The sequence below is a fragment of the Suricata suricatta genome, chromosome 10 (genome assembly GCF_006229205.1).
Source record: "Suricata suricatta isolate VVHF042 chromosome 10, meerkat_22Aug2017_6uvM2_HiC, whole genome shotgun sequence".
NCBI classification, from domain to species: domain Eukaryota; kingdom Metazoa; phylum Chordata; class Mammalia; order Carnivora; family Herpestidae; genus Suricata; species Suricata suricatta.
The window spans coordinates 97,447,717-97,459,617 of record NC_043709.1 but is presented as its reverse complement, the minus strand read 5'-3'; the positions used below and the strand labels follow the sequence as shown (position 1 = coordinate 97,459,617).

At 55.4% G+C, this 11,901-nt stretch overlaps 1 protein-coding gene across 2 annotated transcripts; it reads left to right on the top strand.

The window, feature by feature from the left end:
* Nucleotides 1-111: 111 nt before the first annotated feature.
* Nucleotides 112-11,871, top strand: ATN1 (atrophin 1). 2 transcript variants are annotated; one of them, XM_029953882.1, is made up of 10 exons: nt 112-284; nt 4,543-4,730; nt 4,900-5,037; nt 5,250-5,363; nt 6,074-8,070; nt 8,257-8,479; nt 8,875-9,571; nt 10,458-10,601; nt 10,936-11,116; nt 11,311-11,871. In XM_029953882.1, exons 2-10 carry the CDS (start codon nt 4,704-4,706, stop codon nt 11,342-11,344), a joined length of 3,555 nt encoding a protein of 1,184 aa, XP_029809742.1. In that variant the 5' UTR covers nt 112-284; nt 4,543-4,703; the 3' UTR covers nt 11,345-11,871. The 2 variants fall into 2 exon arrangements, with proteins under 2 accessions (XP_029809742.1, XP_029809741.1); XM_029953881.1 differs by having other exon boundaries at nt 6,071-8,070.
* Nucleotides 11,872-11,901: the final 30 nt, after the last annotated feature.

The window sequence follows — 11,901 nt, the reverse complement described above, 5'->3', positions numbered from 1 at the left end:
CATTCCGGGCGGCTAGGAGGAGGTGGCGGGCCTGGGGAGGGGCTGAACGAGAGCGGGGATCGGGGTCTGCTCCGGGGACGGGCGGGCGATCCGGGCCAGGTGGGTGGAAAGGGGGGATGGGGGCCTCCCTCCGGGGGTGTCGAGGCCGGCGCCGCCGCCGTCGCGGCGGCGACTGAAGCCGGGAAGAGGAGAGGGGGGCGGGGGAGCGGCCGCCGCCGCCCCCCGGAGGCGCCGGAGCCCCGGATCCGGTTCGGAGCCAGCCAGCCGTCCCGAGCTACCACCAGGTAAGATCTGCTGCCACCCGGGCCTCGGGCCCTCCCGGGTTCTGGCCCCGCGGTTCCCCACCCCCACCCCTCCCAGTTTCCCCCTCCCGCCGCCGCCGCCGCCGCCTCCATTTGTTATTTTCCCAATCCGGTATCCCCACTGCGGGCTCTGCCCGGTCTGAGGCCGGGGGACTCAGGGGGTGGGGCCGGCCCCCGAGGAGGGATGGGGGCCAGGGCACCCGGAGGTTCCGGAGGGTGGAGGGAGGTGGGAGGGTCTCAGGACTAGGGCTGGTGGGGCAGCAAGGGTAGCCAGCAACCCGGGACCAAAAGAGGAGCACCGAGGTGGAGGGTTGGCAGAGGGAAAAGGGGGATGCCGGCGAGGGGGCTTCAGACGAAGGCAAGAAAGGACTGGAGATATGGCAGCGAGGTGGGGCATTAGGGCTCCTGGAAAAGGCCCAGAACCTGGGTTTCAGAACTCGGGGTTGGGAGTGCTAGGTATAGAAGGGAAGTAGGAAATGGGGAAGGGGTGTGGTAGGTGGAAAGAGGATTGTAGCTGATGAGGGAGGAGAATGGAATCTGGGGAAACGGAGGCTCTAAAGGGGCCAAGGAGAGGTCCACGTTTGAGAAGCAGAACCCGAGGTGTTACAGGGTGCAAGTGGGAAGTGGATGCCTTTGGGACTCTATTTTCTTTCCAGTACTTTAGGTCACCTCTGACCTTGTTTTTCCAGACCCGGGCCTGGCTCCTTCTTGGAGAGGGGCACACTGGGGCCCAGTGCTGTGGTACCCCTAAAACTATGAGGAGGAAGATGGGAACTCTGAAAGGAAAATTAGGGAGAGAAAGGGTTTCTGGGAGGGTGGAAAAGGAGGAGAGAATTGGACAGTTTTAAAGGCACTCCAGGCAAGTTGTGACCTCCACCCTCAAGTCCCCAGAGCACCCACAGCCCCTCTAGCTGGGGTTTTTGAAGGGGGAGGTATCTTCATTTCTGTTTTGAGATCAAAGATTTCCCTTTGTGCATGGACTTATTTCTACTGGGGTAGGTACTCTTAAGCTCCCTCCCCAGAGGGTGTTCCTGGAGGGGTAGGAGTTGCTTTGGCAACTGGAGGGGGAGTGGCTGGCAGATGGACTCCTGGGATAGACTCTTGAGGGGTAGGTTCTACCATTTTGTTGCCATAGCAATGATCCAGTGGGATGTCCTATAGGTGGGGACTCAGAATCTTGATTGGACTTCAGCCTTTGGCTATGTCCTTGGGACTCTTGGCTGGGTTCTGGAAGGTGTTTCTGGTGTTGCTGGTGAATAGGAGGTTCCCAAGGGGGTCCTCTGTCTTCCCGCAAGCAGTCTGTTGGAACAGGTAGACATGTTATTTGCAGGTCATAGATGCTGCTCCAAGTACCTCCCCTTAGGCATGGTGGGAAGATGGAAAAAGATTCTGTTCAAGTTACACCAGCTTTTGGTAGTTCTTTCTGGCTTCTGCCTTCCTTATTATTAGGGAGACTTTTTGTATGTAGTGTATAGTTGTCTTTTGGCTTCTTTGCACTGATACTCTTCTATTTTCTTAAACCTGAGTCTCCCTTCCAAAGTCTCTTCCTCTTTCCCAGACTATCACAACGGTGACCTCTTCTGCCCACTAACCTTTGACCTTCTACTTCTCTGACCTTGTGGGAGTGGCTGGGCTCTCAGAGCCCATCCCCAGTGAGGGTGGCCCAGAGGATAGGGCTGTGGAAGAGCCTGGTGCAGTGGAAATACTCTGGAACAGGAGCCAGCATACCTGGGTCTGGTTCTGGTTGTACCTCTAACTGTGGCCTTGGGCCAGTCACTTCTCTTTGAGCCTCAGCTTCATTGTAAGATGAAGGGGTTATAGATGATTTCTGAGGCCCTGGGATTCTAAGAAGGCTTAGACTAGTGCTTTGTTATCTGCTGGTCTGGGCTGCATTGTTATCTAGGAGTCACTTTGGACTGGTGTTTTAGTCTGGCGGGTCTGGAATGATGGTGGTGGCTGGGCCAGTGATCCTGAAATGCACCCTGCATGCAAGCCTTTCCCAGAGAGCCTTGTGCCTCGATTTTGTATTCCCTCTGACATCCTTCTCCTCTTTCTCCCTTATTTTCCTATTCTTAGAGACTTTCCCTATTTCTCACTTTTGCATCTCCCCAATCTGGTCTTTATCGTTTCCCTTCTGCAGTAAGGCCGTGAAGCGGAATGTGGGTAGTGTGTCGGCAGATACACAGGAGGTGCTCTATAAGTATTACAGTGACGGGCTTCTAGGGGGAGATGGAGTATGGCTCCCTTGTTGATGCTAAAATGTGCTCTGAGTTCAGAAGCATATATACAGCCCAGCCCTAATTCCTCTACCCTTGCCACTCCTCTTCCCCAAGATTACCTATGCTTTTATGACTGCTTTTCTCCTTCAAAACGACTCACTGCTAATTTTACCAGATTTCAGCTGTTTAAAACAGTTGCAGGAAGGGGAGGGGCACACCAATTGCTGTGTTTTTCAGTTACATTTGTGCATTTCTCTGACCTTTTGGATGCCCCTAGCTCTGATTAACTTGGTGAAAGGGTTCTGGGGTGGAGCAGAGTGATGGGCAGCCTCCTCTAGAGGGGCTGGGAAAGATACACCAGTCACAAATAGTCACCTTTGCTGTGCTTCTGTTAAGATTGTTTTCCTCTTTTGTTATAGAGGGTCTTGTTCTTTGGATTTTAGGAGGTTGACAATATTTAAGACTGATCTACACAACAATTCAAAAATGGGGTATAACAGTTGTAGTTGAAGGAAAGTGGCTGGTTTACTGGACAGAGCATCAGTTCTAAGTTCAGAAGACCTGAGGCTCTGTCCCAGCTCTTTGTGACTCTAAGTAAATTATTATTATGTTTCCTGGAAAGGTTAGGTTCATTCCCATCCCCTTCCCCCTCTTTCCTCTTCCTCCTCACCCTACCTATCTCCATAGGTAGGGTTTGGTGGACGTGAGAGAGAAATAGTTAAGTATTCTGTATTCCTGGGGGAAAATACGCCATATACTGTGGAAATGCCATTTACCTAGCCAGGCCTTGTAACTCAGAATAGGTGGGTGAGTTTACCCTGTTCTTACCAAAGTTGGGCAGCATTTTATTCGAAAAGACCTACTGAAGTTAGGTTGGTGACAAGAACGGAACAGAGCACCCATATATACATGGCATCAGTGGGAGGTATAGAAGGGAAGAAAACAGTGAGAAGATACCATTTTTGCTCTTAAAAGATCTTATGGTCAGTTATATGGAGAGACCTGACTCTTAGCAAGAAATACAAACAAGTACAAAGGAAAATAGCCAACTATAGATATAGATACAGATACAGAGAGGCTGTGAGGAGGTATGTGTCCCTGTCTAAGCCAAGTGGGAGGACTGGCTTACAAATTTGTAAATTTGTATTAAGTGCTCGCTGATTTTCACTGCTTTGGTTGGTAAAATGAAAGTCGTGACTCTCTAGCCTTAGGGAACCCAGGCACTAGAGGAGGGGTGGTTCCAAGAGGCTCTCAGAAGTAAGTTTTGCACTTTGGGGCTACCTAGGTGTGGGCTTGGGATTGGTAGGACTGTGTGCATTTGTGTTATAGAATGGGGCATTCTTCTCCCTCCTACTCTGATGTGAAAAGATTCTTTTCATATCTCAGGGACTGATCTAGGCCTTCTGAGAATTTTCCCCCACCAACTTCTGACAAGAGTATCGCAAAGTCTAGAAGACATAATGGGCTTTGAAGTCAGGGAGATGTAGGCTTGTTCTGGTGCTGTCACTGGTTTCTGTGTATTCATCACACGAAACTGGGCAAGTTACAGTCTCAATCTTGGAGCCTCAGTTTCCTCACTTATACAATGGAAATAAGAATACCCATTTTGCAGGGTTGGTTGTAAATATTAAATGAAACTCTATGAAAGAACATGACATAAAGACAGCACTCACTAAATTCATACCTCAGCTACATTTCTTTATGCTCCTTGGTAAGGCTCTGGAACTTGTGTACCCACAGATACTTTCCAGGTATCAGGAAGGGTAAAATAATGTGAGTGCATAGGTACATCTGAGTTTTCTGCCTTCTCCAGAGGTGAGAGATGATGTGAGCAGAGTCTCTTGCACGTGTAGATAGCCGGGGCAGCCCATGGAGGGAGCCTGCAGTGGTTTATGGGGCTTGTACCTCTTAGCCCAAAGGCCTAGGGCTGGGCCACTTACTCCGTCCCTTGATAAACACAGTGGTATCGCCTTCAGTCTCTATTCCACAGTTTGGAGACTCTGATGGTTTTTTTCGGACAGGCTTCACGGAACACAGATCCTGCAAGTTCCAGGTATCTACACTGGAAACTTGAGAGATCCTGCTTCCCAGACCACAGCTGTGGGGAACTCGGGGTGAAGCAGAGAAGTTTCTGTATTCAGCTGCCCAGGCAGAGGAGAATGGGGTCTCCACAGCCTGAAGAATGAAGACACGACAGAATAAAGACTCAGTGAGTAATAGCTAAAATGAGAGCCACAAGAGGAGGGGTTAGAGAAACTAGGGATGAGGGCCTGGAGAGAAAGCATAGAAATAAGGCAAGTCATGAAGTTAGGTGCTAGGTGAAAAATAAAATAAAATAAAATAAACCTACATTGTCTGCTTCCTTCCTTTTCCCTCAGATGTCAATGAGGAGTGGACGGAAGAAAGAGGCCCCTGGGCCCCGGGAAGAGCTGAGATCGAGGGGCCGGGCCTCCCCTGGAGGGGTCAGCACGTCCAGCAGTGATGGCAAAGCCGAGAAGTCTAGGCAGACAGCCAAGGTATTCTCTGGTCCTCCCACAGGGTGCCCAGGCACTGGGGCTGACACGTGTGTTTGTGTGTGTGTGTGTGTGTGTGTGTGTGTGTATTTGTGTGTGTGTGTGTGTGTGTGTGTGTGTGTGTGTGTGTGTGTGTGTGTGTTGTGGGGGAACTTCCTGTCTGGCAGAGCATAACTGTGGAGGTAGAAGACAGGAATTTTCTTTTTCTCTGACAGAAGGCCCGCGTAGAGGAAGCCTCCACCCCAAAGGTCAGCAAGCAGGGCCGGAGTGAGGAGATCTCAGAAAGTGAAAGCGAGGAGACCAATGCACCAAAAAAGACCAAAACTGAGGTGGGTGACCTCTGCAGCCATACTGACCTGTTTTCTGACCAATCTTTCCTGAAAACTTCCTTCCATAATTCCTACTTTAATCCCACCCGGGACACAAGAGAAAAGTCATATCCTAGTGCTTATTAAAGGAGCCCTGTCTGTAATCTGTCAGACGGTTCTTTAGGGCTTTAGACAGACCACTCGATGACCAGGCAGGTCCAAAGGAGACTGGCAGAAGCTGAGGGATTCTAGCCAGTCCCAGGTGAAGTCCTGATTTTCATGATGGGGCTGCAGAGGTTAAAGGTGAGAGGTCTCAGTGGAAGGAACAAATAAATCATAAGGAAAAGGCATAAGGAGTGGTCTTTTTAAGAACCAAGGGTTTCTGACATGTGTAGTTAAGAGGGTAAAGGAGATGAGAGGAGGGTGGATATGAGCTGGTGGAAGACTAGGGTTTAGGTGTGGATAGGGACATGGTGCTTGAATAGACACTTGAGGAAAGAATGCAGTTTTCCAAGGAGGGGAACAAGACTGGCTGCTAGGGAGCAGCTGAGAATGTGGTGGGAGAGGGGGGATCCCCACATGGCAGGAAGGTGGGCTGGAGCAAGAGAGTGTTCATCACATCGTACACTGGTGTATTGTGAGGGGGGAGTGATTTTGTGTAAGGCAGGCCCCAAATCTGGGGGAAGCGAAGAAGAAAAGGGAAAAAAATGGTCCTCTTTCTTCTACAGCAGGAGCTCCCTCGACCACAGTCTCCCTCTGATCTGGATAGCCTAGATGGGCGGAGCCTCAATGACGATGGCAGCAGTGACCCTAGGGATATCGACCAGGATAACCGAAGCACGTCCCCCAGCATCTACAGCCCTGGAAGTGTGGAGAATGACTCCGACTCATCTTCTGGCCTGTCCCAGGGCCCAGCCCGCCCCTACCACCCACCTCCACTCTTTCCTCCCTCTCCTCCACCGCCAGACAGCACACCCCGGCAGCCAGAGCCTGGCTTTGAACCCCATCCTTCTGTGACACCCGCTGGATATCATGCTCCCATGGAGCCCCCCCCATCTCGAATGTTCCAGGCTCCCCCTGGGGCCCCTCCACCTCACCCACAGCTCTACCCCGGGGGTGCTGGTGGGGGAGTTTTATCTGGACCCCCAATGGGTCCCAAGGGAGGAGGGGCTGCCTCTTCAGTGGGGGCTCCAAGTGGGGGTAAACAGCACCCCCCGCCCACCACCCCCATTTCAATATCAAGCTCTGGAGCTGGTGGTGCTCCCCCAACAAAGCCGCCCAACACTCCAGTGGGTGGTGGAAACCTACCCTCTGCTCCACCGCCAGCCACCTTCCCCCACGTGACACCAAACCTCCCCCCGCCACCTGCTCTGAGACCCCTTAACAATGCATCAGCCTCTCCTCCTGGCTTGGGGGCCCAGCCCCTACCTGGGCATCTGCCTTCTCCCCACGCCATGGGGCAGGGTATGGGTGGACTTCCTCCTGGCCCAGAGAAGGGTCCTGCTCTTGCTCCATCACCCCATCCTCTGCCCCCTGCTTCCTCCTCTTCTGCCCCAGCCCCGCCAATGAGGTACCCATACTCATCCTCTGGTAGCAGCCCTGCAGCAGCTTCCTCGGCCAGCTCGGCCTCAGCCTCAGCCTCCCAGTACCCAGCTTCCCAGGCACTGCCTAGTTATCCCCACTCCTTCCCTCCTCCAACAAGCCTGTCTGTCTCTAATCAGCCACCCAAGTATACTCAGCCTTCCCTCCCATCCCAGGCTGTGTGGAGCCAGGGTCCCCCTCCACCTCCTCCCTATGGCCGTCTCTTAGCCAACAGCAATGCCCACCCAGGCCCCTTCCCTCCTTCCACTGGAGGCCAGTCCACAGGCCACCCACCAGCCCCAGCACATCACCATCACCACCAGCAACAGCAGCAGCAACAGCAGCAGCAACAGCAACATCATGGGAGTTCTGGGCCCCCTCCACCTGGAGCATACCCCCACCCCCTGGAGAGTAGTAGCTCCCACCATGCCCACCCTTATGCCATGTCTCCCTCCCTGGGGTCTCTGAGGCCCTACCCACCAGGGCCAGCACACCTGCCCCCACCTCACAGCCAGGTGTCCTACAGCCAAGCCGGCCCCAATGGGCCCCCACCCTCTTCCTCTTCTTCCAACACCTCCTCTTCTTCCGCTCAAGGATCCTACCCATGTTCACACCCTTCCCCTTCCCAGGGCCCCCAAGGAGCACCCTATCCCTTTCCACCGGTGCCTCCAGTCACCACCTCTTCGGCTACACTTTCCACAGTCATTGCTACGGTGGCTTCCTCGCCAGCGGGCTACAAAACAGCTTCCCCCCCTGGGCCCCCGCCGTATGGAAAGAGAGCCCCATCCCCAGGGGCCTACAAGACAGCCACCCCGCCAGGATACAAGCCGGGGTCGCCTCCCTCCTTCCGAACAGGGACCCCACCCGGCTACCGAGGCGCCTCGCCGCCCGCGGGCCCAGGGACCTTCAAGCCAGGCTCACCCACTGTGGGGCCAGGGCCTCTGCCACCTGCCGGGCCCTCAGGCCTGGCCTCCCTTCCACCACCGCCTGCGGCCCCTGCCTCCGGGCCGCCCCTGAACGCCACGCAGATCAAGCAAGAGCCGGCTGAAGAGTATGAGACCCCCGAGAGCCCAGTGCCCCCGGCCCGTAGCCCCTCGCCCCCTCCCAAGGTGGTGGACGTGCCCAGCCACGCCAGCCAGTCAGCCAGGTGAGCCGCTTGGGCTTCGAATGGGGAACGAAAAAGGGGCAAAGGAGAGACCGGCAGAGGCGCCAAGAGGGCACCCTGCGTTTGTGCGGGGCTTTTTGGAATACTTCGGGACCTTGCCTCCGTCGCAGCCTTTGCAGGCTGCTTTGGAGGCAGGGGCTAAGCGCGCGCTGCACTCGCGCCCGGCAGGTTCAACAAACACCTGGACCGCGGCTTTAACTCGTGCGCGCGCAGCGACCTGTACTTCGTGCCGCTGGAGGGCTCCAAGCTGGCCAAGAAGCGGGCCGACCTGGTTGAGAAGGTGCGGCGCGAGGCCGAGCAGCGCGCGCGCGAAGAAAAGGAGCGCGAGCGCGAGAGGGAACGCGAGAAGGAACGGGAACGCGAGAAAGAGCGCGAGCTGGAACGCAGCGTGGTGAGTGCGTCACCACAAGCGCCATCCGCCTTCTGGCGGTCCTCTGCGCCGCGCAGGGGGAGGGGGAGCCGGGGGGTCATTGCGCCCCCTTTCGGAGAGGAGGAAGCACGGCAGCCCAGAAAGTAGAGACCCAAGGACTCCAGTGGGAGGAATGTTTGCATGGGGTTGGGGGGGCGCGGGGGTAGCGAAGTGGGAGGCAAATTTCAGATTGTGTGCCTGTGGATGGTAGGAAGAGCCAATATTCAGTAGAAGGGTTTAGGGAAGTTCCTGCTAGGCTGGGTTCCAATAAGGTAAGGCATTTTGGCCTTCAGCTGCCGAGACAAATGAGCAGCTCAAGACCAGCCGCTTTTTAACAGACCTGCCCTTTTGACTCTGCTTCTCCCTGTATCCCACAGAAGTTGGCTCAGGAGGGCCGGGCTCCAGTGGAGTGCCCATCTCTCGGCCCAGTGCCCCATCGCCCTCCATTTGAGCCAGGCAGTGCTGTGGCTACAGTGCCCCCCTACCTGGGTCCTGACACACCAGCCCTGCGCACGCTCAGTGAATACGCCCGGCCCCACGTCATGTCTCCTGGCAATCGCAACCATCCGTTCTACGTGCCCTTAGGAGCAGTGGACCCGGGGCTCCTGGGCTACAATGTCCCGGCCTTGTACAGCAGTGACCCAGCAGCCCGGGAGAGGGAGCGGGAAGCTCGTGAACGAGACCTCCGTGACCGCCTCAAGCCTGGTTTTGAGGTGAAGCCCAGTGAGCTAGAACCCCTACATGGGGTCCCTGGGCCAGGCCTGGATCCCTTCCCCCGACACGGGGGCCTGGCTCTGCAGCCTGGCCCACCCGGCCTGCACCCTTTCCCCTTTCATCCGAGCCTGGGGCCCCTGGAGAGAGAACGTCTAGCGCTGGCAGCTGGTCCAGCCCTGCGGCCCGACATGTCATACGCCGAGCGCCTGGCAGCTGAGAGGCAGCATGCTGAAAGAGTGGCAGCCCTGGGCAATGACCCACTGGCCCGGCTGCAGATGCTCAATGTGACCCCCCATCACCACCAGCACTCCCACATCCACTCCCACCTGCACCTTCACCAACAGGATGCCATCCATGCAGGTGAGGCTCCTACTTCTTTGTCTTTGTTGGCCCCAAGGGGCCACCTTGTCCCCTGGCAAGTGATTGAGTCTTCTGTTCCTCAGGCCAAGACTTCTCTCCTCTAGTCTAGCATGAGTCTCCGTCTTGGGATTGCTCCCCTGATCTTTGCTTCCATGTCATCCCCCATTTCCTCATGCCCCTCCCTTGCCGCAGTGACCGTAATAACCCATACCCCACCCCTCTTCAGAGTCTAGCATCCCACCCATGAGAGAGGAAACCCTTGTGGGAATGCCACCTTCCTACCTTCAGAACAGCCCCCCCCCTTACCTTTTCCTTGCTCCGTTGGATTCAACTCTGTTCTCATTTCTTGCCATCTTCTCTTCTCCCAGGTGGAGGCCTTTCATGTTTTCCCCCATCTCTAGGTCTGCTACCTTCCAGAAACAGCTCTATAGCTTTGGCTGGGGCCATCATAGGTCCTAATGGGCTTTATTTACTATCCTTTTGCTGTATCTCTTTTTGTCCAGAGCATCGCTGGATCTAGCCTTACAGTCATGGTCCTTCCTGGCTCCGTTTGTGCTTTCTCTCTCTTAACAACCTCTCTCTTCCTGTCTCCCCAAAGTTTTATCCCTTCCTATCTCCTCTAAGCAGTCCATGTCTCTCCTTTTCCTCAGACCCCTCTGACAACTGCCATCTCCTATTCTCTGCCATCCACATGTCCCTACTCCAGTAAGGTGTTGTCCTGGCCACCCACCAGGCCCCTAGTTCTTCTGTTGCGTCTCTTTGTTCCTCTCTAGGTCTCCCTGTGTCTGATTGTTCGTCTCTTCCCAGGCTTGGGTCCCTTCACCCAAATGCATGGTTTTCCCCAAACCTGCCTTCTGGTGACACCTTCCTCTTCTCTACCCTCTAGCCTCTGCCTCGGTGCACCCTCTCATTGACCCCCTGGCCTCAGGGTCTCACCTTACCCGGATCCCCTACCCAGCTGGGACCCTCCCCAACCCCCTTCTTCCTCACCCTCTGCACGAGAACGAAGTTCTTCGTCACCAGCTCTTTGGTAAGGATGGAAGTTAGGGATGGGGAAGGTCGAATGAGAGAAGGGCAGAAAGGAGGAATTTGGGTGGTAGGATTGGCCTCTTTGGGCTTGGGGAGGCATGAGGAGGTAACCAGAGGAGCTGGGAATGGGAGGAGGGCTGAGGCCCTGCCCAAGGGAGGCACGGGTTTCAGTCCTAGGCTGAAGTTTGAATGTTCTTCACTACTGACAGCTTGCAGGACTGGCTTTTACCTGTTTTAGTCTCAGTTTCCTCTGTAAGGTGGCTAGCTCTGTCCTGGCCCAGAGTAAGTACTCAGTACTCCCGTAGTCATGTGCCCCCTGCTCTTCCTGCCCACAGCTGCTCCGTACCGGGACCTGCCAGCCTCCCTCTCTGCCCCAATGTCAGCAGCTCACCAACTGCAGGCCATGCACGCGCAGTCGGCTGAGCTGCAGCGCTTGGCGCTGGAACAGCAGCAGTGGCTGCACGCCCACCACCCGCTGCACAGTGTGCCGCTCCCTGCCCAGGAGGACTACTACAGGTACCATGTGACACTGCTGGGTCAGAGGTGACTGGTTGCCTCAGCCAGCCCAGGGTGGGGTGTGGGCAGCATACTGCTGGCCTTAGGCTCCTGGGGGAGGGAGCCCATCCCCCACAGTACTCTTCTGTGAGCCGGGCCAGGGCGGGGTTGACCTCAGTGTCTCATGTCTCTGTTCTGTGACCCCTCTCCACCAGTCACCTGAAGAAGGAAAGCGACAAGCCACTGTAGAGCCTGCAATCAAGAGAGCACCCATGGCCCCTGCATTTGGACCTCGAAGGCCTCCCTCTGAGCCTGCCACCCAGAGCTGAGGAGGGGGGCTGCTCATTTGCAGGGTTTTAGCAGCTGGGCAGAGGGAGGGAGGAAGGGACAGATGGAAGGCCCAGGCTCCTGTGGTATGCAGAGGTGGGGCAGTGGCCGGGGTGGGGGTGGGGGCAGAAAGCGCACATTATCTTGGACCAGGTCCCTCTTTCTTGTCTCCCTGTTTTCTTCTTCCCCTATGCCCAAACCCTGGTGGCCACCAACCCCCCCTCCCCCGTTGGTGTGATTATTTCATCTGTTAGATGTGGCTGTTTTTGCGTAGCATTGTGTGCTGCCCCTGCCCCTACCCAGTCCCTGTGCGCGCGCCCCTTCTGCGATGTATGCCCCTTGTCCCTCCCCGACATTAATAATTTATATATATAAATATCTATATGACGCTCTTTAAAAAACATCCCAACCAAAACCAAACAAGAAACATCCTCACGACTCCCCAGGAAGATGTCTGTGACTGGTTCTTTGCGGGCTGG